Here is a 12,867-nt window from a genome sequence, read left to right as displayed (position 1 = left end):
GGGGGGAAGAGAGAGAGAGCGGGGGGGAAGAGAGAGAGAGCGGGGGGGAAGAGAGAGAGAGCGGGGGGGAGAGAGAGAGAGCGGGGGGGAGAGAGAGAGAGCGGGGGGAGAGAGAGAGAGCGGGGGGGGAGAGAGAGAGAGAGGCGGGGGGGAGAGAGAGAGAGCGGGGGGGAGAGAGAGAGAGCGGGGGGGGAGAGAGAGAGAGCGGGGGGGGAGAGAGAGAGAGCGGGGGGGGAGAGAGAGAGAGCGGGGGGGGAGAGAGAGAGAGCGGGGGGGGAGAGAGAGAGAGCGGGGGGGAGAGAGAGAGAGCGGGGGGGAGAGAGAGAGAGCGGGGGGGGAGAGAGAGAGAGCGGGGGGGAGAGAGAGAGAGCGGGGGGGGAGAGAGAGAGAGAGCGGGGGGGAGAGAAAGAGAGCGGGGGGGTGAGAGAGAGAGAGCGGGGGGTGAGAGAGAGAGAGCGGGGGGGAAGAGAGAGAGAGCGGGGGGGGGGAAGAGAGAGCGGGGGGGAAGAGAGAGAGAGAGGGGGGGGGAGAGAGAGAGAGAGCGGGGGGGAAGAGAGAGAGAGAGAGAGAGCGGGGGGAAGAGAGAGAGCGGGGGGGGAGAGAGAGAGAGCGGGGGGGAAGAGGAGAGAGAGAGGGCGGGGGGGGGGAAGAGAGAGAGAGAGAGCGGGGGGGAAGAGAGAGAGAGAGAGAGAGAGAGAGAGCGGGGGGGGGGGGAAGAGAGAGCGGGGGGGGAAGAGAGAGAGAGAGCGGGGGGGAAGAGAGAGAGAGCGCGGGGGGATTGGGGGGAAAAGAGAGAGAGACTGGGGGGCAAAGAGAGAGACAGAGAGAGAGGGAAGGAGAGAGAGACAGAGAGAGAGAGGGAAGGAGAAGGAGCGAGACGGGGAGTGTGTGAGTGAGAGACGGGGAGTGTGTGAGTGAGAGACGGGGAGTGTGTGAGTGAGAGACGGGGAGTGTGTGAGTGAGAGACGGGGAGTGTGTGAGTGAGAGACGGGGAGTGTGTGAGTGAGAGACGGGGAGTGTGTGAGTGAGAGACGGGGAGTGTGTGAGTGAGAGACGGGGAGTGTGTGAGTGAGAGACGGGGAGTGTGTGAGTGAGAGACGGGGAGTGTGTGAGTGAGAGACGGGGAGTGTGTGAGTGAGAGACGGGGAGTGTGTGAGTGAGAGACGGGGAGTGTGTGAGTGAGAGACGGGGAGTGTGTGAGTGAGAGACGGGGAGTGTGTGAGTGAGAGACGGGGAGTGTGTGAGTGAGAGACTGGGAGTGTGTGAGAGAGAGAGAGACTGGGAGTGTGTGAGAGAGAGACTGGGAGTGTGAGAGAGAGAGAGACTGGGAGTGTGAGAGAGAGAGAGACTGGGAGTGTGTGAGAGAGAGAGAGACTGGGAGTGTGAGAGAGAGAGAGACTGGGAGTGAGAGAGAGAGAGAGAGACTGGGAGTGAGAGAGAGAGAGAGAGACTGGGAGTGAGAGAGAGAGACTGGGAGTGTGAGAGAGAGACTGGGAGTGTGAGAGAGAGACTGGGAGTGTGAGAGAGAGACTGGGAGTGTGAGAGAGAGACTGGAGAGAGAGAGAGAGAGAGAGAGAGAGAGAGAGACTGGGAGTGAGAGAGAGAGAGAGAGACTGGGAGAGAGAGAGAGAGAGACTGGGAGTGAGAGAGAGAGACTGGGAGTGAGAGAGAGAGAGATTGGGAGTGAGAGAGAGACTGGGCTGCCGCGGCCGCTCACCTGATGGCTTTGGGTCGGGCTCTGGGACGGGGCTGTTGACGCCGCGGGGAAGTTTTGTGCGCGGCGGCTCCCGGCACGGCCCGCAATTCAAGGCCCAGGCTTGCCGGGCTGCTAGGCCGCGTCCGGCACCGGCACAGCCGCTCGAAATGGCCGTCAAAGTAGGCAAGCCTCCGGGCGAAGGGCAGGGGATCACTTCATTTCCTACTGTTGCTAAGTATAATTTAAAACTCAAATAAATTGTTATTTTCCTTAGTTCCCTAACACACAGAGTGGGGAAAAAAAATCGTGAAGAATCAAGATGGCGGCCACTCACCTCGGTTCAGAATGATAAGGCCCGCCACACACACACACCGATTGGTTGACCGTCAGGTCACTGAACTGTAGGATTGGTCAATCGTCAAGTCACTCAACACTCAACTGTAGGATGGCCCGCCCGCACGCGCAATGAACCCGCCCCCGTGACGCAGCGATTGGTCAACCGTCGGTCAACGGTCAGGTCGCTCGACCGTACGATTGGTCAACCTTCACGTCACTCAATGCTAATGAGCAAATGAGCGGAACTTTTCCCATTTAATGAGCGGAATTTTCAACGTTTTTTGGATACTGTGGGCACGATTTTTGTCTGACGGAAAAGTAAATACGCCTATGACCGGTCCGTAATCGTAAGCTTTCTTTTGATGCGACGCGCGTGTAGGTACGCTCTATAACTTTCGAACGTATAGAGAACAGACAGACAGACAGAAAGAAGAGGTCTTTTATAGATATAGATAGATTGATTATGTGGTACCTTATCGAAGGCCTTTTGAAAATCTAGATAAATTACATCTACTGCATTGTCTACTCTCTCTGTTACCTCTTAAAAAAATTAGGTTGGTTAAGCAAGACTTTCCCTTTTGAAATCCATGCTATTTATATTTTTCATTTCTAGATGTGCTTCTATTTTCTCCTTTTAGTAGGGATTCCATTATTTTTCCTACCACCGATGTCAAGCTGACTGGCCTATAGTTCCCTGGACATGTTCTATCTCCTTTCTTAAATATAGGTATTATATGTTAGCTATCTGCCAGTCCTCTGGCACGACACCCTTTTCTAACGCATTACTAAATATGTGTAGTAATGCCTCTGCTAGTTCTTCCCTAGATTCTTTTAAAATGCATGGATGTAATCCATCTGGACCAGGTGTTTTATCCTCTTGAGTTTCATTAGTTTATTTAGTATATCTCGTTTTATTTTAAATGCAGCTAACTCATTACTAATTTCATCATCCGATCGTCATCTCCACCTGTTCTATCTCCCTGGTAAATACTGAAGCAAAAGTAATTATTTAATATCTCTGCCATCTCTCTATTGCTGCCTGTGGTATTATCCTCTCCATTCTTTAGTGGCCCTAATCCCATCCTGACCTTCCTTTTTTTAATTGATGTGCTTGTAAAATATTTTACTATTTTGTTTTATGTTCCTTAATAATTTAATTTCATACTTCCTCTTTGCCTTTCTAATTGATTTTTTGACTACTCACCTAATCGCTTCACATTCTCCCTCATCATGCTCGCCCCTGCTGTCCACGTACTTAATGTATGCCTCTTTCCTTACCCTCAATTTTTCCCTTATGGTTTTATTCATCCACGGTGTCTCAATAGTGTTTAGCTTGTTCTTGTTTATCAGCAGAATATATTTTTCCTGCACTCTGTTGAGTATCATTTTAAATGTTTCGTATTGCTGTTCTACATCATTGTTTGCCAATATTGTTGTCCATTTTATTTTCCCAAGTTCTATTCTCAGCCCCTCAAAATCAGCTTTTCTCCAATCTATTAACCTGGTCTTGGTCATACCCATGTCCTTCTCAATTATTATCTTAAAGTGTATTATATTATGGTCACTATTGCCTAGATGTTCCCCTACTTTTACTTCTTATCTGCTCTGGTTCATTCCCCATTACTAGATCCAATAGTGAATCCTCCCTTGTTGGGCTTTTTACATATTGGGTTAGAAAGGAGGAGTTCTGTACACATTATAGGAACTCCATTCCCTTATCCCCTTTATCTATCTCTTCTGTCCAATTAATATCTGGGTAGTTGAAATCCCCCATTATTAATCTATGTTTTTTACTCATTTTCCTAATTTGTCTGCATATTTCTTCCTCCACCTATATTTCACTATTAGCTGGTCTGTAGACTACCCCTATTAGTGTGATTAATCCTTTATTATCTCTATCCACATGGATTCTATTTCTGTCTTGCTGATAGCTGCGTCACTTTTTTCGACTGCCATTATGTTACCCCTAATAAGTACAACTACTCCACCTCCCCTTTTCCCAATATGTTATACCCTGCAATGTTTAATTCCCAGTCCTGATTTTTCTGTAGCCATGTCTCAGTAATCCCTACTATGTCTGGTTCCTCGCAACGCACGATTGCCTCCAGCTCCCCTGTTTTATTACGGACACTGTGCATTGCTGTACAGACAGTTTACCTCGTTTTTAATAGGATTTCCTCTCACTCTATGGTTAACCACCTTTTTAAACTCCTGTTCTATAACTCTATTTATTCCCTGGCCATCAATGTCCTCCCTTACTTTACTCTTTCCTATGCTCTCCTTTCCCGTTTTGTTTATATTTAATCTGGTTTCATTTCTTGTAGATCCCTCCCCCACCCCCGTCTTATTTGTTTTAAGCCTTTGCCACCTCCCCATTTACCCTTTCCACTGGAACACGGGTCCCATCCCGGTTCAGATGGAGCTCGTCCCATCGGTCCTGCTCCTTTCTGTCCCAGTACTGGTGCCAATGTCCCATGAAAAGGAACCCCTCTTTCCCACATCAGCCCTTTAGCCACGTGTTAATTCTCCTGATCTGACCGTTTCCATGCCAATTTGCACGTGGCTCAGGCAATAATCCAGAGATTACTACCCTCAAGGTCCTGCTTTTTAATTTCACTCCTAACTCCTGATATTCTTTCAGCAGGACCTCCTCCTTGTTTCTACCAAAGTTGTTTGTTCCAACACGGACCACGACAACTGGATTTACCCCCTCCTTTTCCAAATTCCTCTCCTGCCACCTCGAGATATCCCTTACCGTGGCACCGGGTAGGCAACACACCCTTCAGGATTCTTGTTCTTGGCTACAGAGGAAGCTATCTATCACCCTAATTATAGAATCCCCCCCCACCCCGGACAGCCCTCTGAACCACGGTGCATTGGTCTGCATTGTGGCTGTCCTCCCCGCAGTCTTTCTCCTTGTCCTCACAGGTAGCGAGTACATCATACCCTTCCACCCTTCCCTCGCCTTCACATGGTCCATCTCTGACTCTTCCCTTCCTCGACTTCTCTGTCTCCATCTCTGGGGATAGGTTATTGACCAACATTCACTACAAGCCCACTGACTCCCACAGCTACCTGGACTACACTTCCTCCCACCCTGCCTCCTGAAAGGACTCTATTCCATTCTCCCAGTTTCTCCGTCTCCGCCGCATCTGCTCCGACGATGCCACCTCCCACACCAGTGCTTCCGACATGTCTTCCTTTTTCCTCAACCGAGGATTCCCCTCGACCGTGGTTGACACGGCCCTCGACCGTGTCCGTTCTATCTCCCGCACTTCTGCCCTCACCCCAGCCCCTCCCTCCCGGAACCACGATAGGGTTCCCCTTGTCTTCACCTTTCACCCCACCAGCCTCCACATTCAATGGATCATCCTCCGCCATTTCCGCCACCTCCAAAGTGATCCCACCACCAAATGCATCTTCCCCTCCCCTCCCCTTTCAGCATTCCATAGGGACCGCTCCCTCCGAGACACCCTAGTCCACTCCTCTATCACCCCCAGCACCCCTTCCCATGCAAGCACAGGAGATGTAACACCTGCCCTTATACCTCCCCCCTTCCCACTGTCCAGGGCCCCAAACACCCCTTCCAGGTGAAACAGCGATTTACTTGTACTTCTTGCAATCTAGTATACTGTATTCGCTGCTCACGATATGGTCTCCTCTACATTGGGGAGACCAAACGCAGATTGGGTGACCGCTTTGCAGAACACCTCCGTTCAATCCGTAAGGGTGACCCCGAGCTTCCGGTCGCCTGTCATTTTAATTCACTGCCCCATTCCCACTCGGACCTCACCGACCTTGGCCTCTTGCATTGTTCCACGGAAGCTCACCGTAAACTCGAGGAACAGCACCTCATCTTCCGATTAGGCACTTTACAGCCTTCCGGACTCAATATCGAGTTCAACAATTTCAGATCATAACCTTGGCCCCTATTACATTTTTACTTATATTTTTTATCCACACCTTTGTTTTGGCCTTTCCTCCCCACCCCCCCGCCCTTTCTTTTTTCTCTCTCTCTCCCACATGGCAGCTGTCTCCCACTCTGCCAGCACATTTCACACCTAATCTAGAGCCGTCTTTTGTCTCCACTAGTCCTATCACCATCTTCTCTCATTTTGAATACCTCTTAATGTCTCTTCTCTTTTGTTCTCTCCCAGCCTGGCCTCTTAATCTATTTCATTTCCTGTGCTTCTTTAGTCTTAACAAAGGGTTTTCACCCGAAACGTTGACTCTATTTTCTCTCCACGGATGTTGCCTGGCCTGCTGAGTTTTTCCAGCATTTTCTGTTGTTATTTACCTGTTGGACAGGACCAGTGTCTGCAGGACCTCTAAGTTCCTGCTACCCAGCTCCCTAACAGTCACAGCCTCCCCTTCCTGAATTTGTGCTTTCCTCTGGGGTGTGACAGTATTCTGTATAAAACTATCCAGAAATTCCTCCCCCTCCCTTATATTTCGGAGTGTCTCTAACTCGCACTCCAGCTCAATGACCCTGAGCCGGAGTAATACAAGTCACAACCATCCAAAATATTGAAACATCTTAATTTTAGTACATTTTAAAGCCACTAAAATTAATTAAGTTTCATATTTGGGTCCCAACACAGTTTCCATGTGACAGCAATTTACGTGTACATCCTTCAATCTAGTATGCTGCTCACAGTGCAGTCTTCTCTATACTAGGAGACAAAATGTAGATTGGGTGACCACTTTACTGAACATGTCTATTCTATATGCAAGTGTCTGGAATAATGTAAATGCTCTGTTTTTGAGCTTCAAATTGATTCAAATATGCTAATCAAGCTAGGAAATCACACTCTAGGTGTAAACCAGGGGTTCGCAACCTTTTTGCTTCAGAGGCCCACCTTCAGTGTTATAAAAATTCCACGGACCTCCTGTAACAAGTATTTTTTTCTGTATAAAAATGAATTAGTTATTAAAAGCTCTATTACACCTTACGTAAAGAAGAATTTATTAAATTCTAAATTTACATAAGATACTGCAGATGCTGGAAATCTGAATAAAAACAGAAAATACTCAGCAGGTCAGGCAGCATCTGTGGAGAGAGAAACAGAGTGTACGCTTCAGGTTTGATCCATCATGGCTCAGAGTCTGAGGTACGAGGAAAATCATGATAACACCTTCATCTATTTTATTAACTCAGAAGACTGAAGATATTGAAGGAGAGTCGCATGGGATCCAGATTATTACAACCTTTGCCCTTAAAACATTTGAGCTCTTTATAAACTGCTTTATTCTAATTATTATAAAAAGGGTAATATACAGTTTCAGTGTATGTAAAACAGTTCAAATCGCTGGGTTCAAATGACGAGTTCAAATGACCAGGCAAAGTCAGTCATTTGGCAGCCTCTATTTTGTCTTTTAACTCTCAGATTCTACGTGTAGAAAGGGAGTCGTTACACATTCCAGCATCAATGAAGCAAAATAACCCATCACTTGAGATTAAAAGCCCTTTGCTGAACAACAACATGGATTTGCTTTTTGCGTCAGGAATCACATGAAGAAGTTGCAAACCAGCAATTTAATGTTTTACTCTACGAGAAGATATCCAGAAATGTTTCTAAAACCACTCCCCAAACCTGGACTAACGGTGAATCGCCCGGGCAGTGAAAATTCCACCAACAAATCTGACCAGAGTGTATCAGCGAGCCATGTGTGTGGTGATGGTGGGGTGGGGGGTGGAGAAGAGTGTGAGGGGGGTGGCCGGAGGAAAGAGGGTGTGTGGAGTCACCAGGACAACAATATCAACATTCACAATAGTCCAATCTTCTCTCACTTTATGCATCTGGACCATTCATCTCTAAACCACTCTTTTCAATGTTGTCTCACATTATCCTTTAACGCCCTTATATTTATTGACTTTCCCCTACTCAGCGCTCAAACTCGTCCATTTGTGGCTATAGTAACACGTATAGGCTACACAAGCCGGGGAGGCAATTCACCACTGCTCGATCGGCACAGGTTCGTAGCCACTGTATCTGCACATTGATGCAGGGCCCTAAGAGATATAGGTAGTCTCCGTTCAAATTATGCCAAACCTTAGAAATTTACGGCACAGGAGGCCATTCGGCCCATCGTGTCTGTGCCGGAAAGTGTTATTTCCTCCGCCCCCTCCAAGACCATGTGGCACGCACTCTCTCTCTCTCCATTGACGGCGTTCTTTTCAACCAGGCAAGTTTGACACAGGGCGGCTCCGCACGAGGGGAAAGAAAAAAGTGTTGAAAGGAAAGCTTGCGTTAGCTTGGCTCACGCAACACCAGACTAATGCGCGGATGTCCCCGCCCCCAACTCAGGTTTTAATCCCCTGAAAGAGAAGTTATAACTTCCACTATTTTATTTAATAATTAAAACCGGCAAGCTGTTTATGAACTTTGGAGCTATTAGCACTGAATCAAAAAAAAGCTAACCTACACAAGTACTCCTCAAAGTCATTCACATGCAAAGGGACTTGTCTAAGCGGTCAAATGGTGTCCAACAGCAAAAACCTGAATTGACTGCGCATCCACAGTCTTTGTATAGCTGAGACTATCCGCTCATCTCAATATACAAAGGAAACTACTGATGTTTATAACTTTGGAACATACATGTCAGAGAAACAGATAAACAAAACAAAATGTTGCAACATAAATACACATCATTATCTGCATTGAATTTGCTGGTGATTTCTGGGCAAATCAAAAATAATAAAAGGATATACAAGACCCAGCGTTAGGGACTACAGAACAGTAAGACAATGAGGAAGAGATATACAACACAGAACATCTCCAGGAACCTTGTTGAAGCTTGCTCTGGAGTGCGACAAACTTTTAGTACAAGACTCTATGTATACTACTTACTGAGGTTACTGTTCTAAAGTTTGGGAGTTTAGCAGCTAATTGCTGTGCTATTTTGTTTGTGCTCTGATTTGTTAAAATTATTTTGTTTGATTAATTCTCGAGATGTGGCTGTTGCTGGCAATAGGGAGTATGGCAAGTCTGGATGGCATTTGTTTTAATGCAAGGAGTCTTGCGAGTAAGGCAGATGAATTGAAGGTGTTGATGAACACATGGGAGTATGATATTGTTGCTATTACAGAGACATGGTTGAGGGAGGGGCAGGACTGGCAGCTCAATATTTCGGGGTATAGAATCTTTAGGCGAGACGGGGGGGGGGGTAAAAAGAGGGGGGGGTGTCGCAATATTAATCAAGGTGTCAATTACTGCTGTAAGGAGGGATGATATCTTAGCAGGTTCCTCTAGGCCATATGGGTAGAACTTAAAAACAAAAAGGGGGCAAGCACTTTGCTGGGAGTGTACTATAGGCACTCAAACAGTCACGGGGAGATAGAAGAACAGATATGTAGGCAAATCTCAGAGAAGCGTACAAATAATAGGGTAATAATAGTAGGGGATTTCAACTTCCCCAATATTAACTGGGATAGTCAGAGTGTGAAAGGCTTAGAGGGTGCGGAATTCTTAAAGTGCATCCAGGAGCGCTTTTTGAGCCAGCATGTAGAAAGTCCTACAAGAGAGGGGGCGGTACTGGACCCAATTCTAGGGAATGTGGCCGGGCAAGTGGTAGAAGTGTCAGTAGGAGAGTATTTTGGTGACAGCGACCATAATTCGGTGAGGTTTAAGGTAGTCATGGAAAAGGACAAGGATGGACCGGAAATAAAGGTTCTAAATTGGGGGAAGGCCGATTTTAATATGAGAAGGCAGGATCTGGCCAAAGTGGACTGGGATCAGCTACTTGTAGGAAAATCCACATCAGAGCAATGGGAGTCTTTCAGAAAGGAAAGAGTACAACGCCAACATGTTCCCGTAAAGGTCAAGGGTGGGACCAACAAGCCCATGGAACCCTGGAAGTCAAGGGATATACAAGAATGGATTAGGAAAAAAAGGGAGGCTTTTGGCAGATACAATGGACTAAAAACAGTGGAAGCCCTAGAGGAGTATAGAAAATGCAGGGGGGTACTTAAAAAAGAAATTAGGAGAGCGAAGAGGGAGCATGAAAAAATACTGGCAGGCAAAATAAAGGAAAATCCCAAGGGGTTTTATAAGTATATTAAGGGCAAGAGGATAACCAGGGAAAGAGTAGGGCCCATTAGGGACCAAAGTGGCAATCTGTGTGTAGAGCTGGAAGATGTAGGTGAGGTTTTAAATGAATATTTTGCATCTGTGTTCACTATGGAGAAGGGTGATGTAGGCATAGAAATCAGGCAGGGGGAGTGTGATATACTTGAACAAATTAGTATTGAGAGGGAGGAGGTACTAACGGTTTTAGTGAGCTTAAAAGTGGATAAATCCCCAGGCCCTGACAGGATGGATCCCAGGCTGCTCTGTGAGGCAAAGGAGGAGATTGCAGGGGCTCTGATACAAATTTTCAGAACCTCTCTGGCCACAGGGGAGGTGCCAGAGGACTGGAGAACAGCTACCGTAGTACCATTGTTCAAGAAGGGTAGTAGGGATAAACCAGGGAATTACAGGCCAGTGAGCCCAACATCAGTGGTAGGGAAATTATTGGAAAAAATTCTGAGGGACAGAATTAGTCTCCACTTGGAGAGGCAGGGATTAATTAGGGATAGTCAGCATGGCTTTGTCAGGGGGAGATCATGTCTAACCATTTTGATTGAATTTTGAGAGGAGGTGACTAGGTGTGTGGATGAGGGTAGACATGGACTTCAGTAGGGCTTTTGACAAAGTCCTACATGGGAGACTGGTCAAGAAGGTAAGAGCCCATGGGATCCAGGGCAATTTGGCACATTGGATCCAAAATTGGCTTAGTGGCAGGAGGCAGAGGGTGATGGTCGAAAGCTGTTTTTGTGACTGGAAGCCTGTGTCCAGTGGTGTACCACAGTGGTGCTGGGTCCTTTGCTGTTTGTAGTGTGCATTAATGATTTAGATATGAATGTAGGAGGTATGATCAGTAAGTTTGCAGATGACAAGAAAATTGGTGGTGGTAAATAGCGAGGAGGGAAGCCTCAGGCTACAGGACGATATAGACGGGATGGTTAGATGGGCAGAACAGTGGCAAATGGAGTTTAACCCTGAAAAGTGTGAGGTGATGCATTTTGGGAGGACAAACAAGGCAAGGGAATACACAATGAATGGTAGGATCCTAGGAAGGACAGAGGATCAGAGGGACCTTGGTATGCATGTACATAGATCCCTGAAGGCAGGACAGGTAGATAAGATGTTAAAAAGGCATATGGGATACTTGCCTTCATTAGCCGAGGCATAGAATATAAGAGCAGGGAGGTTATGATGGAGCTGTACAAAGCGCTAGTTAGGCCACAGCTGGAATACTGTGTGCAGTTCTGGTCGTCACACTATAGGAAGGATGTGATTGCATTGGAGAGGGTGCAGAGGAGATTCACCAGGATGTTACCTGGGCTGGAGTGCTTCAGCTATGAAGAGAGACTGGACAGGCTGGGGTTGTTTTCCTTAGAGCAGAGAAGACTGAGGGGGGGACCTGATTGGAGGTGTACAAAATTATGAGGGGCGTAGATAGAAAGGAACGTTTCCCCTTAGTAGAGGGGTCAATAACCAAGGGGCGTAGGTTCAAGGTAAGGGGCAGGAGGTTTAGAGGGGATTTGAGGAAAAAGTTTTTCACCCAGAGGGTGGTTGGAATCTGGAACTCACTGCCTGAAAGGGTGGTAGAGGCAGGAACCCTCACAACATTCAAGAAGCATTTAGATGAGCACTTGAAACACCATAGCTTACAAGGCTACGGACCAAGTGCTGGGAAATGGGATTAGAATAGACAGGGTTTGATGGACGGCGCGGATACAATGGGCCGATGGGCCTCTTTCTGTGCTGTATAACTCGATGACTATTTATTGTCCATCCCTAGTTGCCCTGAGTAGGTGGGCCACCTTGTTACAACTGCTAGGCCACTTCAGGGGGCAGTTAAGAGTCAACCACACGGTGTGGGACTAGGGTCAAATGGCAAGAAAGTCCCAAGGCTGAGAGATCTCTAATGGTGCAAGACCCTGAAACAACATCTTGCACAGGCATATTCATGGCACACCTTTGAGTCTCTCACTCTAATAAGCTACCTATTTCAGCCATATTGCTACCAGAAGGCAAATAGTGGTCACTAGTTGCCTTTTCAGAGGGGAAAAAATCCAAACTAAAAAATTATTCCCTGGGTAACTCTCCCACAACATTGTTGTCTAGTTCAGAACAGGTTTCAGAGACCAGAGAACACATCACTTCAATATAGTGAAATATAGGAAACCAATGGTAGAGAAATGGTGAAGCCTCGGAGAGTAGTAATCTCAATATTTATTTTAAATGACAGCAATTTGAAGGATTAATAACCACAAAAAATAGATACCTGACAGAATAGACAGATGATAGAGTTAGAGTTTATACATTGCATTTTTAGACATGTCCCACAAAAGACATGCTCACACTGCAGCAAGTATGGAAGATGTTCTGGAATTGCACTGGACGATTCTGTAAAATGAAAACATACATTAAATATGAAATGAGCATGGTTTCATTTTCCCCAACAATAGCTTACTGAATCCTATAGGAGAAAGCATAATTACCACCCAGTTGATTAAAGATCAAGGTACCAATCATTGCTTCACAATGTCAGGAAGAGTAACTCCTTTAAAACAGTCCCCCGCCTTCCCGTCATCACACTTACAATTTAAACAAAAATATGCCGCTACACAATGTCTTTAAACAAAAATAGTCAATCATAATTCTTTGAAAAAAACTGAAACTTCAGCATAATGACAATATTTAGGCGCACATTACCATATATAATAGAAAGTTAGATCTCCCCCTCCTCCTCCTCCTCCATTTGATTGTACATCGAGGACTTATTCT

The 12,867-nt window shown here is 46.5% G+C and overlaps 1 protein-coding gene across 1 annotated transcript in view; it reads right to left on the bottom strand.

Annotated features, from left to right (window-relative positions):
• rnf17 (ring finger protein 17) overlaps window positions 1–12,867 on the bottom strand; it is a 236,879-nt gene that overhangs the window by 215,057 nt on the left and 8,955 nt on the right. Inside the window, exon 2 of the mRNA XM_085998300.1 lies at window positions 12,365–12,486. Coding sequence (XP_085854426.1) covers window positions 12,365–12,486 — 122 coding nt within the window. The remainder of the gene's footprint in view (window positions 1–12,364; window positions 12,487–12,867) is intronic.

The sequence above is a fragment of the Somniosus microcephalus genome, chromosome 10 (genome assembly GCF_052327205.1).
Source record: "Somniosus microcephalus isolate GS21.2 chromosome 10, FLI_Smic_1.0, whole genome shotgun sequence".
In the NCBI taxonomy this organism is placed as follows: Eukaryota; Metazoa; Chordata; class Chondrichthyes; order Squaliformes; family Somniosidae; genus Somniosus; species Somniosus microcephalus.
Note: the sequence above shows the minus strand (reverse complement) of the source record. Positions and strands in the feature narration are given on the sequence as shown.